Raw genomic sequence first — 20157 nt, 5'->3', positions numbered from 1 at the left:
ATGTGGGGTTTTTCCTAATGTCAGACTTCAAGTCCTAACTAGGTAAACTGGCTGCTCTTGGTGGATGTCCAACTCTGATTCAGCTGCATCTGAATTTCTTAGAAGAGGAAATGCAGCCTGGATTCCGGAAGGTACCTGGGTTCTTAGAGCAGTGTTTCAGCTTCAGGGACCAGAAGCGCCTCTTCCTTCTGTGTGAGATGTGGAGACAGACCCTGAGCCTCACTCCACCATGGGAGGGAGTCCCTGTGATGGGGAGATGAGGGGTCTGGGGAAGAAACTTGGGTTTAAGGGTTCAGAACATCATCTGAACTGGAATCAGGTTTGCCTTGTGCAGAGAGCTGGGGAGCAGCCAGTGGAACAGCTGAAAATAAAGTGCTGCTGGGAACGGGTGGGTTAAGCCAAGCACAGCATTCCAGGAGCTCAGCCAGAGCAAGGAAGGGTGTTGGGAAGTGAGCAGACCTGCTCACCAGAGCTCGTGCTGCCGGCAGGAGCAAGGAGGGCAGCAAGAAACCACAGCTCCCTACAGCCACTCCTCTCTGGAGCGTCTGGGGAATGTGCAGGGTGGGGGGAGGCTTCCTGATGGATTGGAGAGCTGGGACTGGACCCACACAGCTGTCAGGTGCCAGATGTGTCACGGTGTCTCTGAGCTGCCAGTGACTGTACCAGGAAATGTGGGTGCCCTGCTTGGGCACCAGCACTGGGGCCCGGGAGTGGAGGCCTGCCAGCAAGTTGTCCGTGCATGGGAGCTGTGGCAGTGAGGGGCAGCTTGAGCGCTGTCTGCTCCTGGCTTTGGGGTGACTGCACCTCCAGTTACGGGGAAACTTGAACTCGATGACTGTGGCTGGCTGGAACTGCTCCATCTCCAGGTGGCCCTTGGACTGGAGTGAGGTTTCCAGCCCACCTCAGTCCATCTTGGGGGGTCTCCAGGCTGGTACAAACAAACAAATAAACAAAGTCATGATGGTGTCCCAGCACTGGATGGGCTGGAAGGGATAAGGCCTTCGGGCAGAGCCTGACCCTGGCTCTGCCAGGCTGATCTGTCTGTTGCTGATCAGGAGCCACCAAGCCATAGCAGTGGTTACAAAGGTTTATTTCAGGTTATAAAAAAAAACCCAAACAGACAAAATCAAAGCTTCTGCATGTTTGCATGTCCCTGTTCTTAACTGGAAATGAAGATGCATCCCCCCAGCTGCCCGGCATAGGGTGTTGGCAGGCTCAAATCCCAGTGCAGAGCAAAGCCCGGCCCCCACAGCAAGCCCATTGCCTCTGTGCTGGCCATGGCCATGCACCACGGAGCTGCCGGCACCGGGGGATGGAGGAGTGGCAAAGGCAAGTCTAGCATAGGAACCACAGGGATGGGGAAGGCACCATGTGTGGTTGCTGAAGTGGGACCTGGAAGCTGCTGGCTCCCCACATCTTGTTGTTGTTAAGCCCTTACCCAAAGCTGAGAGCAATGGAAGTCTAGGCCAAGATTTGGCTTTCAGGAAGGTCAGTGGGGTTTGTGTGCTGGCCAGAAAGACAAGTGTGGGCTCTGGGTGCTGCCCAGAGCTCCCCAGGAGGCAGGGCTGTTGCTCCAGGGACAGGCTAGCAAGGTCAGCTGTAAAGACTGGTATAAATAATATTCCCCACCCACCCCCATACAAATGAAAATAAATCCTACTCTTGCCTTGGCTCACTGGCCCAGTCCAACTCAGTTCTGGTGGCAGAAAGATGTCCCAGCTCTGAATGTCCCATTCCCAAACCTGCTGCCGCGTCCAGTAGTGCTGGGAAACCCTTCCTCTTCTGTCCCTCCTTTCCTGCAGCTTGAGGGCAAGGGGAGGGCAAAAGGGGACAGCTTTCCTTCTGGGACAGTGTCAGGCCTTGGAAGAGGACACTGAGCACTCGTTGCATCCCAAGTGTTCAGGCCATGGAGACTCCAGCAGGTAGGATGGTGCTGGGTCCTGCAGACATGGCCCACCCAGTCCCCACCATCAGATCGCACTGGACTTGCTGCGCCGGAGCAGGCAGATGGCAGTAACCAGGGACGTCAGGGTGGTGACCACAAAGAGCAGGATGAGGAGGACCCAGTAGTTGTACAACATGCTTTTGTGGGAGGAGGGCTTCTCTGCTGGGATCATGTTGGTGAGGTTCAGCATGTAGCCCAGGGCCCAGCCAATGGAGGTTTCTCCTGCCTGTGGAAAGAGCATGGCATGGTCAGCCAGCCAGCCAGCCCAGCTCTGTGGGCCTCAAGAGACTTTAGATGTCTTTTCTAACAATGATTCCATGATTCTAAGATCATGGAGTCCAACCACTAACCCAGCACTGCCAAGGCCACCACTAAACCATGTCCCCAAGTACCACATCCACATGTCTTTTAAATCCCTCCAGGGATGGTGACTCTTGCTTCCCTGGGAAGCCTGTTCCAATGCCTTAATGCCCTTTCTGTGAAGGAATTGTCCCTATGATCCAACCAAAATGTCTCCTAGTGCAACTTGAGGCTGTTTCCCCTTGTCGTGTCACTTGTTACCTGGGAGATCTCAACCCATACCTGACCTCACCTCTTTTCAGGTAGTTGTAAAGAGTGAAAAGGTCCCCCCTGAGCCTCCTTTTCTCCAGGCTGAGTCCCCCCCCCAGCTCCCTCAGCCAGTCCTCATTAGAGTTGTGCTCTAGCCTTTTCAGGGACCACCTCAGTGTCAGCCCAAGGGAAGAGAAGGGTGTGAGGGACTCAGAACACCCTGAGCTCTTGCTTGCCCATGGATCCAGTCAGCCCAGGGACAGAGCAGTGACCATCCTGTGCTAAAGTGGGCTCATCCCATGGGAGCAGAACCTTGTCTGCTCAGTTCAGTCCTGATCTCATTGCCCATCCCATGGTGTGTGCAGCCAAAAGTGGGATCCTGCCCTGAGGTAACTTCCCAAAAAGCCTAAGCAAAGCATAGTTTGGGATGGCTGGTGTCTTGAGGGCCAAGGAAGGGCTGAAGGACCTCACCCCACCTCAGCTCATTTTTTCCCATTCCCCGGGAGATCCAATCAAAAACTGAGAGTTCTGTCCTGCCCCTGTTCCCCAAGATCTTCCTTCACTCTGCTTGGCTCTTTCATGGTGTAGAATCATCTCCTGCCTAACTCCAGAAAGATCCCATGGAATGGAGATGTGCTTTGGTGCTACTCACTTTCTTCTGGAAGACAATGTTGGGGAAGGAGTGGTTGTTGAAGTTGTAGCCTCTGGTGGTGAGCAAATACACGAACGTGCTGACAGCACAGTAATCTGGCAGCCTCTTCTCCAGCTTGGGGGCTTTCTGGAGTAGCTGGGTGGGATGCATGGAGGGAAGGAGAAGAGGGGTCAAGCCAGCAGCGGCCAGGCTTGCGTCTGTGGCCTGAAGCTCTGGGTGGTTGCATCTGTCAGGCCAAGGCTGCCCATACCCACCTGAGCCCCTCCTGGTCCCATGTGGGAGCTGTCACCTGCCTTACTCCTACTCCATGGGGGCCAGGACACCCAGCCCCCTCCAAGGGCTGCTCTCAGAGCCTGGGTTATGCCCCCCACAAAGCAGCCCCCTCTTCCCTGCTGTGCCTAGGGAACCCACCTCACTCCAGCTGGTGGCACAGATGGTCTCCGCAGCATCCTTCAGGTCACTGGGCAGGTGCACGGGTCTCTCCATCACGGTCTGGATGAAGTCCACCGTGTAGAAGAATGCAGAGAAGGCCTGATGGAGGAAAGGGAGCAGCTGTTGGACAGGTTCTTTCTCTGACCGTGAACAGAGACTGACCGGTGTGGTGAGCACAACCCCCCTCCTTGCAGAGCTGGGGGCCTGGCTTTGCTGCCATGTGATGCTGGGGGTGCTGGGGACAACCTACCCACCCGGCAGCTGGGTCGCCACCCTGCTGCAGGCCAGGACTTACAATGAAGTTTCCTGAAACCTTCGGCTGGAAAACGCCATCAAAGGAGCAGTGGGAGAAGGAGCAGGTGGTGAAGTCGAAGAGCTTGCTGACATGCAGAGCACAGAGGTTCCCGTTCCCGGTGCCAAACAAGGTGACAGTGGTGTTGAGGACGAGGTTTGGCCTCTCCTTCTCTGTGCAGGGGCTGTCATAGATGCTGCTCAGTGACAGGCTTCTGTTGTAGCCCATGGGCCAGCAAGGATTGGGAACAGTTGCTTGGTAGCTCTCAGCCTGCCAGAAGAGGGACACTCAGGATGCACAAGCTGTACCATAGCCCCAGCTCCCCCCTGGAGCTTGAGCAGCGAGACATGGAGCAGTTGCCACAACTGTCTCAAGATGGCTTGGGGTATCTTGGCTCTAGCCAAGGGGTGCATCACCTTATGGAAATGGTGGGTGGAAGCCCTGGGAACACAGGAGAGGGTTTGGAGAAAAACCCAAGAGTTGGCTGGGAAACCCAGCTGGCTCAGGGCTGGGGGACACCCCTGTGTAAACACCAGGATGAGGGGGCAACTGTGGGGTTGTGACAGCCAGCATCCACATCAAGCACACGCTGTACCTGGAGGAGCTTGGAGAACAGCCTCTTGAGGAACTGGTCCCTCCCGTAGCAGAGGAAGCTGTGGGTGTACACTTTGTACACTTGGCCATACAGCTTCAGCATCACCTCGTTTCTGGGGTTTTCAATAGTGTCCTGGGTTTCAAAGGTGATCTGTGTGGAAGCACCCCCAAAGTCCATGGCTCCCAAGGTCTTCCTGTGAGGCTGGATCCATTCTCCAAGCCAGCCACGCTGAGCCAGGAAGACAAGAGTGAGCATAAGGATATGATGACCTGTGGGACAGCCCAGCCACCACAGCCATCCTGCTGGGTGTCAACTGTCCCCTGCCCACCTTGATGAAGTTCTCCAGGAGGTAGTTTGCAGTGACCCAGCCAAAGACCCCTTCCTCTTCTCCTGACAGGATCTTTGCCCCCCGGAAATCAAAGGGGTATGTCTTCAGCGTGGCTGCCACAGCTCTGAGAACGGCGTCTGATGCCTGTGGGTCCGCAATGCTGTGGGCCAGGTGAGAAGACAGAGTGATGGAACTGCACTGGGGTGCAGCAAGTGGGATCCCCGCCAGTCCCCAAAGCCCTTGGGGACTAGCACTGCCTCAGTGGGGGGGTGGGAGATATGTGAGTCCTTGCCTGGGTACCTACAGGGATGTCCCCCAGAAAACCCCAGCTAATTCCCCTTTTCTCTGCTGGACAAGGTAGGTAGTGGGAATGGAGGTGTGCTCCCTCTTCCTGGGACAATGGGATCCATCCCTCCTGGGCTAGGTGAGGGGAGCACAACTCCCTCCTCTGTGTGCTTTCTGGGGGTTGATTATTGATTATTTTCACTGTGCCCTGTCAGGGTGACAGTGGGTACAGGGGGATTTTCCTCCTAGCTAGACAAAAAGTCTGAGTGGGTTATCCTGGTGCCAGCCCCACACCAGCCCCTTTCCACCAGTTCTTTGCTGGCTGTGCCCTGAAGAGCATGTCTTGTTCTGAAAGGCAGGACCACCTCTGCAGGGGACATGGAGCTGGCACTTGGGTGGTAAGGAGCTTTGCCCGCAAAGGGGCAACATTTCAGCTGTCTTTCACCACCTCCACCACTGCTGTGTGTGGCAAATCGGCATGGCAGGGTGACGTGGCACGGCCCCCTGAGCAAGCACTCACTTGAGCAGGCGCATGCCAGCTGTGGCACCCAGGTAGAGAGGGGTGGCCATGTGCTTCTCCTTGGGCACGTCTCTCAGGGCCTGGTTCAGGCACTGCTCCAGGCTTGTCCCGGCAGCTGGAGGGTTTGAGCTGTAGCTGGAGATGCCAGGACCTGCAGAGAGGAAACAGCAATGCTCCCTGTGGGTGGGGGGATGGTGCCCAGTGGGCAGCTTTGCCCCCCTCCCAGGGTTTCCAAAAGGCAGGTTTCTGTGAACATGGAGCCCACATGGAGCCGTCCAGGGTCCAGCCACACTGCATCCCCTGCTGGCTGACAGCCTGGGGAAGGTTGATTAATAGAGAGTAGAAAACCAACCCTGGCTCCTCACTGGGATAGACAGGGAGCTGGATTGTTTCCTGGTGGTTCAGTGCCTGCCAGGAAAAGATAAACCACTAGAATGCATGGCTGCAAGCCTTGGGGGGAGTTGGGAGAGGTTTCGGGAATAGAGCTGAACCCCTTAGAACACTTCACTGCACTGGTGAGTACAGAGAAAGGCAGCTGGGCATGGCAGGGGCACTCACACCACGGTGCCCTGCCACAGGGACATGACAGACCACGCCATCAGCCCTGGCCCCAGACCAGGGCCAGCCCTTACCCTCCACATCGCACATGCCATGTTCGCTGACCACTCCAGTGTCGTTCTCCTTGTCCGCAGGCCACTTGTACACAAACATGGCGGTGTGGGAGGACCCAGCATCCAGCACGATGCCGTACTGCGGGGGGAAGGTTATGGGTCAGGCCTGGAGGCAGGAGGCCCCCAGCTGCTCCAGCCCTTCCCAAGGGAAGGCACTGGGGCTCAGTGCACAACCGCTCCTACCCTGGCAGTGCCCAGCATCTCCAGAGCATCATCTGGCAAAGGTGAGCTCTGCTCAGCCCAGCCTGACACAGCTGTGTCCACACTTGCCTGCACAAGGCACTGCCTGGGATACAACTAGGAGCGGTATACTGGCCATCCTGGGATGCTGCTTGGAACGGCATGGGGACTCGGGCTTTTGGGCACCGGGACCCCCTTGAGTACAGCCTGGGAGACTCTTCCCCTGCTGCAGGCTCCCATCTCTCCAGCATCGCTCCTTGCTGCCTGCATCCATGCTGAGCCATGCCAGCAGGTCCCTGGGGCCAGTGGCAGGGAGGGACACCTGGAGTGGCCCCTTGGGATGTACTCACCAAAGAAGGGCAGCCAGGCACCTCATCCTTCCTGCCCTTGTATGGCTTGGCCATTCTCCGACTATAAATAACCCTGCTCCTCCTGCCAAAAAAGGTTACCCAGCTCCCAGGGAGGGGACACTCCACATGCTGCCTACAGCCCCCCCAGGCAAACCTTTCTGCCTGACCCCCACTGCCTTGGGCTTGGGGCTGCCCACACTGGCCCCCACTGTGCCCCCTTGGGGCTGTGAGTCTGGGGGGCAGCAAGGCAGGACCCAGCACTGTCCCAGCAGAGCATCTCTGGGGTGAAGCCATCTAAGGGTTGAACCTCGTACAAGGCTTCATCTGCTCCTGCCTTGCCCAGACCCAGGGCTAGAGTGGGCAGCTCCTCTAGCTGCCTGGCTCCTGGGAACCACCCCAGCCCTGCCTGCCATGGGTGCCCCTATCCCCTGGTCTTGGCCAGCTCAGGCAGTGTAGTGTCAGGGCAGAGGCAGGGGTTCCACTTATAGGTAGATCTCATTCCCGCATGAACCCATGGCCCCACACCAGTGCCACACCCTGCTTCCCCAAGGGACTATTTCACACCCGTGACCTGCCTCCAGCTTCCCCCAGTGACTTGCTTGCCCTGGGCCAAAAGCTACAAAGCAGCAGAGAATCCCCCTCTGTGGCCAGATTGGGGCTGGTGTGCCACAGCACTGGTGCGAGGGATCAGCTTCCAGTGCTGCCAAACCCTGCAAATGGGAGGAAAGGGGCTCTGACAACTTCTCCCAACACCCCAACCTAATCCTCGGGCTGGGTGCTGGGGTGAGTGTTCTGCGCAGGCTCAGGGGGCTCTCAGCACCCCTTCTGCCCACTGCAACATGGGCCATGCACCCCCTGGCACCCCAGTCCCTCCTTGCCATAGCACCCTCTGCACCACCAGATGGGGAGTCACCCACCAGCCCCTGTGGATGCACCTCTGCAGCACATGTGCCCACGTAACCTGCAGCCACCATGTCCCCGATTTCCTCATGTGGCAGCACACCACCCCAGGTATCACCTGGAGTGACAGGTGGCAGGTGACAAGGCTGTCCCCAAAGGGAAACCATTGACAAGTCACCCCCAAAACTGATGCTGAGTGCAGCCAGGACCCTGGGAGCGGTCTCCAGCTCTGGGATGCCATGGAGGGGCTGCAGCCTGCAGAGGGGGATAAGGCTGGAGACAGGGATATCTACATGGTGGTAGGGGCTGAGAAATACTGGAGCGTGAGGCAGTGAGGACGACCCACAGAGCCAGGGATACCTGGTGCCACACATCAGGAATGGGGTCAGCTCGGGAGGGAGATGCTGGGGACACCAGACCAATGCCATGGCAGGAACAGACATGACCACGTGGCTGACTCCAGGGTGAGCAGACCCACCACCTGTGACAGGGGGAAACCTAGTTCCAGGGGGTTTCCTGCTGCCTTCAGAAGGGCTGGCTCAGCTACGCCCTGCTTCTCACCCCACGGAGAGCTGGTGCGGGGGTGCATGCGTGGGGGTGCACACCTGGGGTGGGGTTGTATGTGTGGAATGTATGTGTGCATGTAGTGTGCGTGCTGCAGGTGTGCACCCCCACGCAGGTGTATGTGCACACAGGTGTGCCAGCATGTTTGTGTGTGTGTGTGTGTGTGTGCGCACATGGGGGCACCTGTGGCTGTGTGTACATGCCTTTAGGAGGGTGTGCGTGTATGGGTGTGTAGAGGCACACCTGGGGAAGTAGGGCACACCTGGCTGCAGGTGGGTGGCAGTGAGGGGCAGCATGGAGCCTGTACCCAGGACAAGCTCCATGCAGAGGTGACGTGTTGCAGCGACAGTGGCAATGCTGGGGCAGGCTGCAGAACCAGCTGTTCCACATAGGCACATCCTAGTGCCCTTTGCTGTCAACACTTGTGGATTGGGGTCGGAGGGGGTCTCTCTTCTCGGACCCCCAGCCCATTGCTGCCAAGTGTGGACTGGTGGGCGAGAGACATCCTGTGGGACCCCTGGCTTTGGTGGCAGAGGCAGCAGCACTCGGCTCAGCTGAGATAACGTGCAGTAACGTGACCAGCCACAGAGAGTGCCTGGTGCCCAGCCAGTTGCTGCCCTATAGCCACTCCAGCGGGGGGGGGGGCAGGGTTTGGCACTCCAGCCTGTCCCTGCAGAGGAGCCGTCCTAGCTGGCAGCACTGGTGGTGGTGAGCAGGGGTGGAAGCCATGTGCGCAGGTATGGTCTAGTAACCATGGTGGTGTTGGATCAAGGGTTGGACTTTGTCCCTTCATGCACACATAGAACCATAGAATCATAGAATCAACTGGGTTGGAAAAGACCTCCGAGATCATCGAGGCAGACCTGGACAGCCAAGAGCATCCCAGCAGTGAAGGAATGTCCCCTCCTCCAGACCCAAGGGTACCACATGTCTCCAGCATCCACATGGGAATCATGGATGAGATCACCCACAGCGGTGCTGCAATGGTGCCAGTTCCTGGCCCAGAACCTGTGCCTGGGCATCAGAGCCACTGCATTCCCCGTCTGGCAGCCCATGCGAGCACGAGTCATGGCTGAGCTGTGGGCACGGGCAGGTGGGCTGCAGGGGCCCTGCAGGTGGGAAGCCCCAGGAGGGAGGACAAAATTCCATTCCCTTAGTGATTTGCAGCATAAGCACTGCCCTCAGCTCTGCCTGCTGAGCTGCCCTGTGCCTGCCAGCGAGCACACTGCAAATGAGGGCTAGGGAGACACGAGGATGCCCTGGCATACTCCCGCACCGGTGCCTGGCTCCCATCACCCTTCTCATCTGCCCTTGGCATGCTTGTCTGCCAGCACCCAGGGCTTCGCAGGGTCTCATTCGTGTGGGACAGTCCCCAACCCCAGCATCTCCTGATGGCACAGGGATGACAGATTTTTCTATCAGGACCTCCTGACCAGACCCTGGTGATGTTGCAGGGCTGAGGGACATAGAGGGGTCCCCGTAGCAGCCCCACGCTGGTAAATTTTCCCAATGCCAGCCCTGGCCCTGCTGCCTCCTGGGTCACCCATGGCCCCATGGGCTCTGCCTCAATGCAGCATCACTCAGCCCAGCCCCAGCCAGCGCTGCTCAGTCCTAAAGCCCCTGCAGAGAGGATGCAGAGAACAGTGATGTCCCCAAAGGCCACGGGCAGGGTTCAGGGCTCCTGGTCAGTGCATGGCTCTGCCCAGAAATGTCCCCACACCAGGGTAGGAGGCGGATGGGGACATTGAGAATGCCTCATGTGCTGCAGCCTGGCACCATGCCCAATGGACATGCCCAGGACTCCATCTCCTACCCCACAGGCTCTCCAGGCTGCCCCATAGTGCATGTGGGGTCAGCCCTGCACCCCAACATCCTGCCTCCCTCAAGGATGGCGACACCATGGGGCACCCAGATTTACAGGTTTCCTTCCTGCTGCAGCAGCCACAGCACTGCCAGCATGACTGGCATGGGAAGAGCCCACAGGTCATCGAAATGGCCACCAAATACATTTGCCAAAAGAGGGAAGAAAAGGGTTAGGGAGAGGAGGCAGCATCTCAGGGCTATCAGGCCATGATCCCCACTGTGGACCCACAAGGGAAGTGGGATGCTGCTCTGCTGGGATCAGTCCCTCAGCAGCCAGATAACTAATCCAGGATGGCATTAGGACTATCTTCCAAGCAAAGGAGCTGGAAAGGGAAGATGTGGAGCTATAGCTCAGCAGGGAACAGCACTATCACCCAGCAGCTAATGTGGACTGAGCCACCAAGGACCACGTCTTGCCCAGGTGGGTGAGAGGACGTGCCCTGAGTCTCCCACAGCAGGACTGACTTCTAAATGGTGTGGGCATCTTTTGGGCTGAGTTAGACTAACGTAAAGTTCCGCATTGCTAAAACAGCCCTGAGCTTTGTGCAGAAGCAACTTCTTAGTGCCTGCCTGGTGCCAGCCCTATGGGAACAGGCACTGCTGGACACCAGTGCACAATGCTGGACTTGTAACACTTGGCAGTCCAGGAACTCTGAGTCCCTGGGTTGGGCAGTGCAGCCTTGGGCGGAGCAGGGCCAGGACCCACGTGAGTGTTCAGGGATGCTCATCCCCAAATCGCAGCACTGCCTGCAGACTGGAAAGTGCTACCACCCAGAGAGAGAAAAAACAAAAAAAAGCACACCTAAATTTCTGGGAATTCATTTGGCTTAAAACCAAAGTTCCATCTTGGAACCGGAGGAAGAAAGGCTTTCCAGGCTGACCCAAGTGCTACATATGGGGGTCTTGGTACCAATCTAATTCCCCCATGTCCCAAGATATAAAATCCACTTTGAAACCAGCTGAGGCATGCTCGAGATGCCCCAGCATGTGGCGATGGGTGGCAAAGAAAGGTGTCACAGGGAAGAAGTTAATCATTGCTAGTTATACTAACAGCAGTGAGGATCATCTTTGCTAAGCCAGCTCATCTTCTGATCCTAATCTTCATTACATCTGACAAACCCAGAGAGAAGGCAGCACATCTGGCATACAGGCTGGCTCAGAAAGTTTCCATGCAAATTGCTTGGGATGAGAAAAAGGGGGGTTTAGATGAACCATTTTCCAGGACAAGAGCCTGGGACTGTTTCAAAACAAAAGACTTAAAGTACAAAAGAGGTACTTGGCCAACAAGAAATTGTTCGGGGAACTTCTTTCAGCATCTGAATTTATAATGAAAAAGAAGAAAAAAAGCAGCTTGCATTCAAAGGGAAGTGCATTTGTCACCCAGCAGCGCTGGCTCAGGCGATGCAGCAGAGCCCGGGGAGCTGGGAGATGCTGGGGTGCGCCGTGGAGCCCTGACCCAGGCAGAGCTGCAGCAGCGGACGCTGACAACGGCTGTTCTGATCTGGAGGGCCGCTATCTTTCCTTGTGTCCAACAAATTCCCTTCCTAAAGCGCAGGTCTGAGGCACCAGGGATGGGCGGCCGGGGTTCACGCAGCCGGGGGTCCCGCACGGGGGTGACACACTGAGGGTCTCGCGCCCGTCCCTGCGCACCCGGCGGGGGCTTCTCCCTGCGACCCTTCTCGCAGGTCGGGGGCCCCTCAGCCCCGGCGCCTCCCATGACGCTGGGGACCCCCTGATGCCGGAGCCTCTCCTGCACGGGCATTCCCGCACGCCGGCGTGCACACGGCGGCTCCCCCAGCCCGCGGGTGCCTGGGACCCCCCGGTGCCCGCCGCCCCGACCACTCCGCGCACGGTGCCGCCCCGCCGCCCCGCTCACCTTGAAACCCGGAGGGCCTCGCGTGTCCCCGGAGCCGAGGAGCAGGAGGAGGATGCCCAGGAGGCAGCCGAGGGCCAGCATCAGGAGCAGGGCGGCCAGACGGCGGGCCATGGCGGGGCCAGACAGGTGAGCGGCTCCGCGGAGGCTGCGGCGGCTCCTGCCGCTCCTCCTCCCCCGCCTCCTCTTCGCCCGCCTCTCCCGGCTGAGTCACCGCCGCCCCGGCCCACCCGGGCGGGACACCGGGCTCCGGGGCACTGCGGGGGGCGGCACCGGGCTACGGGTCCCGCGGCTGCCCCTGTCGGATCTTCCTGCCCCCCCCCGCCCTGGGACCAGCCCCATCTACCTCTCCCGGGCACGGTCCTTGTCCCCGGGATCAGCCCCAGCCCGGCCCCTCGGACATCACTGTCACCGGGGGGCTCAGCCCCATCCTGTCCCTCCTCCCTGGGCACAGTCTCTATCCCTGGGATCAGCCCCAGCTACCCCTCCGGGCACAGTCCTTGACTCCAGGCTCAGTCCCATCCTGCCCCCACCCTGGGGCTTAGCCCATACATGGGTTCAGTGGGAATGTCAGAACACCCCAAGACACAGAAAAGCTCCAAGAGTCTCACAGCTACCATGATTTAACAACTATGGCTGTGTTATCACTTTTAATCATCACAAGTTCATGACAGCCCTGAGGAGTCCAGACACATATTGAGGCTGTTTTTAATATGGTCACAAGTGAATAATGTGATGCATTTGCACATGGAGCAGTGAGCCAAAGGAGGTTGGGCTCCTGGCTCCAAGAAGGACATTTGGAGCTTGCTTACACAATGGGATAAAACAGTGAACAAAATAATAAACAAACAGATATCACTAAGGAGAGGAGGCTGGAGGACACAGCTCCCAGCACAGCTGTGTTGCAGGCTGAGGGTCACACCTTCACACTGAGGGTGTGAGCTGAGGCTCCTCACACCCTGCCTCACTTTATTTTTTGAAGCAAGGCACTTTCCTGCCACTCACAGCTGACCCATGCATGGCACACATTGCACCAGTGCTGGCTTCCTGCCCATTGATGTGGTACTGGGGTGCAGAGGTACTTGTGGGGCTTAGCCTGTGCTGAGGGCTTGTGATGCAAAAGCCCTCTGCCCTGATGTGCCTCTCCATTGCAGAGGTTCTGCTGCTGGAGGTCTCACAGGGGACAAGCTCCAGTGTGACAGCAGTGACTGGCAACAGAGTCTGGGGAAGAAAATGTCTCAATAGGGACACAGAGAGTGACCCTTGCCACAGCAGTGCCTATCACTGCAGCACAGGGCTTCTCTGCAGAACTGTTGTGTTCACCCTGTTGGTCTGTTTGCACGGTGTTTTACCTGCTCACTTTGATTCATTAAGCATTTAACCCTGGAAAAACTGTGTCAGTCAACTCCAAGATACTAATATATTAATTTGTGTGAAAAAATTATTCTCCTTTGCTGATGCTGATGCCACAGGAAATGATAGTCCTGTCCCCGAGGCTGTCACAGCATTGTTTCTGCTGCCTTTCTGCTTTCCCAGGCTAACTCTTCTCAAGTTTCCACAGAAAAATACCTGCCTGTTTTTGACTGTTCTTGCCACCCGCCTCTGAGGCATACATCTGCCATCCTGTACAGTGCGACTGCACCGGGGATTACCACAGAAGCTGAGAGATCTTCTCTGGATTGCACTTAATTCCTTTCTCAATAGCTGCCAAGCCTCCTGCTTCACTCTTTGAAGACCTCTTCTCACTGTGCTTGTCCACCTAAGACTGAAAGGGAACAAAAAGATCTCTTTTCTGGGTGGTAGCAAGCAGAGACAGAGTTGGGAGAGCCCTGTGCGGGTAGGGATGGTCCCTTGTTCCTTATCGTTATTCTGCTTTTGGGGACTTTGGAGTAAGTCCCTGTCTGGCAGGAGGCTCTCGGTGTGGTGAGACCCTCCTGGGATTTTTGAGTATAGATGTGAGTCTCGTCTTGCTCTTGCGTAGATTTGGCCACCCTATTCCCAGGCTGTCCATAGGTGGCATAGGGAGGGGGATTGACATCTTTTCCCTCCCCAGGGGGAGGTTGCTCCTCCTTCTCTTCATGGCGTCATATTTGCCACCCTCTTTCCAGCCCCAAGGGGGTAGGAGGGGTGAGTCAAGGTCTGAGGGAGCCTGTGCCCAGCCCTGGCCAATTGCTGGTGTCCCAGGATACTCAACCTGCAGTGCAAACAGGAAGGCACCAAAAGCTAGGACATGTTGGATTGGAAATGCTCCAGTTCCCAGGGGAATGACAGCCAGGCAAACCCACGTATAGCCAGAGCAGTACCCCTGTGATGGTATGTTCTGGTGTGGGAGCACATCGACACCGCTGTCTGAGCTCAGCCTGGCAGGGTTGAGCACTGCCAGCTGTGGCCCCAGCAAGGAGGGCTCCTGTTATCTCTCCTTTCCCATGGAGCCCACCGAGGCACCACTGGCTGGAGAACAGGGCATAGAGGATGGCAGCACCTCTGCCCATGCTGTGTGGGCAGCCTCAGCCACCCACAGAGAACCCAGCCATGCCCCTTGGGTTCCCCAAGGTGGCTGTGCTGAGGTGGTCACCCCAGGTGGGCAATGCCCGAGCTCCAGGCACAAGCGAATTTGGTGGGAAAAAGAAAGTGAGGGACAGGGAGGGCTTTCTCTGCCATGGAAGATGAAGCAGGTGGCCTACCCCAATGCCAGAAGGTGAGCGCAGCCTTGTTTGTCTGAGGAAACAGGGACACAGATTTTGGGCACCACCAAAGCAAGACAATAATAGATGTCAGCTCTGCAAGACTCAAGTTGTGAAGCGAAGGATCTGCCCAAACCAGCAGGTTCAATGTGCAAGCAGCTGCGTGGGGAGGCAGCCTGGCACAGCCTGGTTGTCCCACCACACTGCCACCCTTCCACTCTGCCATCTGTCTGGCTGCCATTCTCCCACCTCTGTCACCTCTGTCCTTTGCAGCGCTGTTCTCCGTACATTCATCCTGTCTTGAGCATCCCCAGGCACAGAGGCGCATGGTGAATTTTTAGGGGGTTGCTTTGATAGCAGGAGGGACAGATCCCCTCAGCATGATCAGACCTGAAAACGGTATTTTCAGTAACCTGAAATAACCAAATAATCCACCAGATGCAGGGGCAGGGATTGCTGTGGGGCAACAGTAAGTTCCCCACAATTTAATGCCCATTTTGCACGATTTCAGCCTGTGTATGGGGTGTCACCACCATGATGGGACCGCAGCAGAAAGGGGCCAGTTGTACCTATGAAATGGGTAAGGTGTTGAGCTCTTCTCTCTGCTGACCAATGACAGGACCTGAGAGAACAGCAAGAAGCTGTGTCAGGGGAGGTTTAGGTTGGATATTAGGAAAAGGATTTTTCCCCAGAGGATGGTGGGGCACTGAACAGACTCCCCAGGGCAGTGGGCACGGCCCCAAGGCTGACAGAGCTCGAGGAGCATTTGGACAACACTCTCGGGGACATGGGGGTATTGTTGGGGTGTCCTGTGCAGGGCCAGGAGTTGGACTCAATGATCTTAGAGGTATTTTCCAACCTTAATGACTCTGTGATTGTGTTGTCCTTTGTGGGTCCTTTCCACCTGGGACATTCTATAGTTCTATCATTCTTTGTGGCACGGGACAGGAGACCAGAGAAGGGGATGGATGTCCCAGGCAAAGGGGAAACCACATAAGGAGCCCTGACTCCCAACTGTGCTGGTGCCTTTGGCTCACCCCATACCTGGGTAAATAGAGAGCTTAATCCCAGGTAAAGCTGGATGAGGATGTGTCACCAGTGTACCTGAGGCACCTCAAAACTCTTGCCTGTGTATCTACAACCCCTGCAGCTGGTGTGGACACAGGTTCAGCTCAGTGGTGCGGAGAAACAGGGCTTTCCTCTTCCTGCTCCAAGGAAAGGCACAAGCACAGACTCCCCAGAAGAGAGAGGTCATGCTGGCACCCATCCCAACCGGGCAGAAAAGCCTGTTCCCACCATGAAGTAGCAGAAGTATTCCCTGGGGGCAAAGTGTCAGGTGAGTACAAAGAGGAGAAGGTGAGGAATTCATTACTCATGCAGCAGTGGGGGACTGCAACTCCCCTGGACAAAGGAGAGAGGTTTTCCTAATCCACCTCTTCCAACAAAAGCCTCCGAGGTGGGGCCATCTGGGCGAGGGCTGCAGGGCTGAATAAGGGATATAAAAGGAGACACTGGAGCAGTAGAAGGCACTTACCGGTGTCTCTGAGAGGTGGGGTTTGCTGTTTGTGGGGCTCAGTTCTGCTCAAAAGCTTCGTTAAACATGGAGGAGCACATCTGGGAGCACTGGTGGGCGGCACTGCAGCTCCATATGTGGTTGGAAAATAACAGGAAGAACAGATTGAGCTTGTAGACATTGCAACGGGCTGGGGTCCAAAGGGAGGGATTAGACACAGGGTTCTCTGCTCCCAGCTTTGAGCTCCTCAGCCAACAGCAAATATAGGGGAGATGCATCCAGGAGCATTCAGTAGCCTTGGGATTAGGATGAGCCACCAGTGTGGGCCAGCCATGAGCAGTGCACAAACAATCCCTCAACGTGCTCCAGAGCTGCTACAGCACAACACTGATTTCAGCCCTGGCAGGAACCCTAGGAGGTCCTGACCTGCACCTGAGAGAGCACCGGAGGGCAGCGGAGTCCATGGTTCCTCTGCAGGGCAAAAACCAGCAGGGACAGAGAGGGGCTGGCAGGAGTACAGCCTGGTCCCTGTGGCAGTCGGAAGCACATTTGGGACAGCATGAGGCTGCAAAGGTGTCCCCAGCAGGAGCACAGTCTCTGTCTGCCTCTGCAGCGCAGACCAGGGAACAAGGGCAGGGTCTTGCTTCTTGGTCTCAGATTGGGCTGAAGCTGCTCCAGAGCCCCAGGCTGTGGTCCATGGGAGGAATCCTACAGCCCTGCTCTCAATCCCAACCCCAGTCCCACTCCCAACCTCAGCTCTGCCTGGGAGCAGCACTGAAGGCACAGAGAGATGGAAGAGTGGGAACCTGCTCCCAGTCCCCAGGGCTCTGTTGCTCCTGATGGAGTTGAGACCTGGACTGACCCACCCTAGGGACTCAGTTGAGACATCATTTTTGGAGAGTGCAGGCCAGTGCAGGCCACTCTGTATGCCCAGAGATGCCTCTTCCTTTTGAGCCTTCAGGCAAGCCGAGTCCTGCACCAACCAAAGGACTGAAATGTCTGGGCTTCCCCAGCTGCTGGGGCTGACTGTCTCCCCAGCATCTTGTTGTTTTGAATAGAGGAGTCCCAGAATTGTATGTGGTACCAGGAAACCTCCCAGCTGCCTTTCCTGATGGTGGGTGCATCTCTCAGCCCAACAGAGATGTGTCAACCTAGAGCCAGAAAGATGCTTTTGCTCTGGGTGTACCCACCTGCATCTCCACGTTGGGATCCAGACAGGGCTGAAAGGGAAGAAAGCACCTGTCAGGAATTTGTGGGAATGCCCACACCGGTCTCAGCACTGAGTAAGCCCACAGCACACACATGCGAGGTATTTTGGGGTATTCTTGAATCTGTGGACAATGAGGCTGCAAATACAACCAGTGTTTCCACTGGTAGAGGAGAAAAATAAGGGGGTGCAACAACCCTTCTCAACCAGGACCTCACTCCTGACTGAGTGCAGCTCCTGCTGAGCCTCTGTACCATGAAAGTGGGAGCACACTGATGCATTCCAGCCTCAGCTCCAAGCCCAAAGCTTGTCCTCCTAGAGGCATTGAAGGGCTGGAAGGATCTCAGTGTATCCAAGGCTATAATCCCCCTCCTGGCAAGGATCCTTGCCTGGAAGGAAGATCAAACCCAAGTACAAGTCTCCATTCTCGACTCACTTTTTAAACCCTTTTCTGTCTCCCGTTTCCCAGGGCAGTGTCTCTGTTATGCCAACTGGGGGGAGTTCCATGGGCAGGGATCCCTGTTGTCCTGGCACTGAACCATCCAGGAAGTAGGCAGCTTCTCCAGAAAAGCCCCACTGGTTTCCCCCGGTTGTCTTGCCAGGAACCCTCTCCTGCAGGGACAGAGGGCAGGGAGGTGTTGGAGCACAGGACAGCCCCTTGGGCTGACAGGTGTCCTATGCTGCCAGCCCTGCTCCTGCAGCCATGGCAGGGTGCCTGGTGAGCTTTCCCCAAGCTGTGAGCCTGTGGATGCTGGTACAGGACATGAGACCTGCTGGCAGACCATAAGCCCCCTACACTGTGGCCCCAGGGCAGAGGTATCCTTGGCACACAGAGACCCAGGGTCATGGTCACATCCCACTGGCTCCATGCAGCCACCATAGACTCACCTATCCCTAAACCTGTGGGACAGGGTGGGTGGAGAGGAGTGAAGCATATGACATGAAGGAAGGGAGCACCATATGCAGACCCTCCTGGGCAGACTGTTGGCATGGGGCTGATCCCCATCATCAGTGTGAGGGAGGGGACAGTAGTGTGGTGGGGACAGAGGTGGTGGGACGGAGAGGAAAATTATCTTCTGCTAGGAATAAAGCAGGGAACTGTTTGTCACTTTTCTTAAACTGGCCAACATTACCCAGGGCCTCCAACTTCAAGTAAGAAACCATGGTTTGAACAATCTCAGCTCATCCCCACAGGCACCAGGCCATGGCCACGATGAGCAGCTGGGCCACGCAGAGGCTGAGCCCTTTCCTGGCTCTTGGGGTGGTAGGCTCGCTGTGGCAGCCCACAGCCACCACCACAGCCCCATGCAGAGCCACAGCAAGGAGGGGGCAGCTGAGGGGCACCACTACCAGTGCTGCTGCTCAGCTCCCCAAGGTCTGGAGCTGAGCAGGGCCATGGGATGCTGCAAAGGTTCCCTGTGAGCAGCAACAGGACAGGCAGCAGTGCATGGGGAGGCAGGGGTATGGAGATGTCTCCTCCTCCGGGGGTGGGTACAAGCACTGCTGTCCACTTTCCCCCCAAACCCACACCTCCTTCTGCCCTGAAGTGGTCTCTTGTTCCCCAATTATCTATAGGGACTTTAAGGTCCAAACAGAACCTGTTTTTCCATTCTTGGCTATTGCATTGTTCTTGCAAGAATTGAAATAACTGAAAGGCTGTGGTTTGTGTTGGCATCTCTCCATCAACTCTTCTGTGCAGTGAATTTGTTCTTTTTCCCATTGCTGATGCATGGAGAAACCCTCTGCTCAAAGGTTCCCTCAAGTCCCTACAGGTGTTAGGGAAAAGCAAATGTTTTAGGAGGACTCGAACACCAGGAGGGCTCTGAGCATCCCTTGCTCTCCAGCTGTGCCACAGCTACCAGTTCAGGAGTATAACCCATCACCATCCTGCAGCTCTTTGGCAGCATGCCCCAATCCAGCAAGCTGACACTGTTCCAAGCACCCCTTTCCTGAGCTTTGGGAAAGGGTGGAGGAAAGTATCAGTTCAACCCAATTGCATTTAGCACTGAGAAAGATAATTTTTCTTCCCAGTGGTGCTTGCTGTAGGTTTGAGGACCAGCGTCCCTTGGAAGGTTCAGCTTGCCATTGGCACCATCCCATCCCTGCTGCTGTGCAGCACTGTGGCTGGAGAAGCTGTCCTATCCTGTCCCAGGGCTCCTGGAAATCTTTGGCATCAAACTATACTTGCTTGATCCAAGACCTCACACTGGAAACTGAGCTTGTGGGAAAGGAGAGGTCTCTCCTCTTCTTTGTCAGGACTTCAATAAAAACCAGATTTCCAGTGCATCTGAGGCTCCCTGATGCTCCCCCACAAGGTGGGGGACACCCAGCAGCACTTCCCAGCAGCATCCCCTCCCTGTGCCATGGTTCTTCTAGGGAAAGTTCTGCACCAGGGAAGCATCTCATCTGGACTCCTGACTCTGCCAGTCTTGTTCCCCACTGTTTTCCATCAGGAGCCATGAAAGCTGCCCCAGCACAGTGTTTCAGTGCTCCACTCCAGCCTGGTATAGCCCCTCAGCCCAGTGCCTGCCTTAACATCCTAAAGTTAAGTATATCAGGAGTTTGTCACTGGATTTTCCTTATGATAGATGGTCACTTCCTCTGTGCAAATCTACACAGCCCTGAGAATCCCCCTCCAGCCAGCAGGCATGTTTCCAGTCCTTTCCACATCCCAAATGCAACAAGAAATGTCATGAGAGCTGTTTCCTCTGCTGGAGCCCAATGGCATTTTCCCACCCTCTCCCCACCAAGTTG

The 20157-nt window shown here is 56.4% G+C and overlaps 1 protein-coding gene across 1 annotated transcript; it reads right to left on the bottom strand.

Moving 5' to 3' along the window:
* Positions 1-1071: 1071 nt before the first annotated feature.
* On the bottom strand, positions 1072-12172 carry ENTPD2 (ectonucleoside triphosphate diphosphohydrolase 2). Its single transcript, XM_017834714.1, has 9 exons — positions 12003-12172; positions 6231-6348; positions 5599-5749; positions 4794-4953; positions 4466-4693; positions 3874-4140; positions 3558-3677; positions 3147-3281; positions 1072-2171 (listed from the first exon to the last, which is right to left on the bottom strand). Exons 1-9 carry the CDS (start codon positions 12111-12113, stop codon positions 1971-1973), a joined length of 1491 nt encoding a protein of 496 aa, XP_017690203.1. The 5' UTR covers positions 12114-12172; the 3' UTR covers positions 1072-1970.
* Positions 12173-20157: the final 7985 nt, after the last annotated feature.

Source organism: Lepidothrix coronata, unplaced genomic scaffold (genome assembly GCF_001604755.1).
Source record: "Lepidothrix coronata isolate B3197 unplaced genomic scaffold, Lepidothrix_coronata-1.0 Scaffold237, whole genome shotgun sequence".
NCBI classification, from domain to species: Eukaryota; Metazoa; Chordata; class Aves; order Passeriformes; family Pipridae; genus Lepidothrix; species Lepidothrix coronata.
Note: the sequence above shows the minus strand (reverse complement) of the source record. Positions and strands in the feature narration are given on the sequence as shown.

Bases quoted from the DNA above. Each gene is read 5' to 3' on its own strand.
- ENTPD2 (XM_017834714.1), bottom strand. From the start codon at position 12,113: ATGGCCCGCCGTCTGGCCGCCCTGCTCCTGATGCTGGCCCTCGGCTGC. The intron at 6,349-12,002 runs GTGAGCGGGGCG...TTCCCCCCGCAG, and splicing joins GAGGCCCTCCGGGTTTCAAG to TACGGCATCGTGCTGGATGC. The intron at 2,172-3,146 runs GTGAGTAGCACC...CTCTTTCCACAG, and splicing joins ACATTGTCTTCCAGAAGAAA to GCAGGAGAAACCTCCATTGG.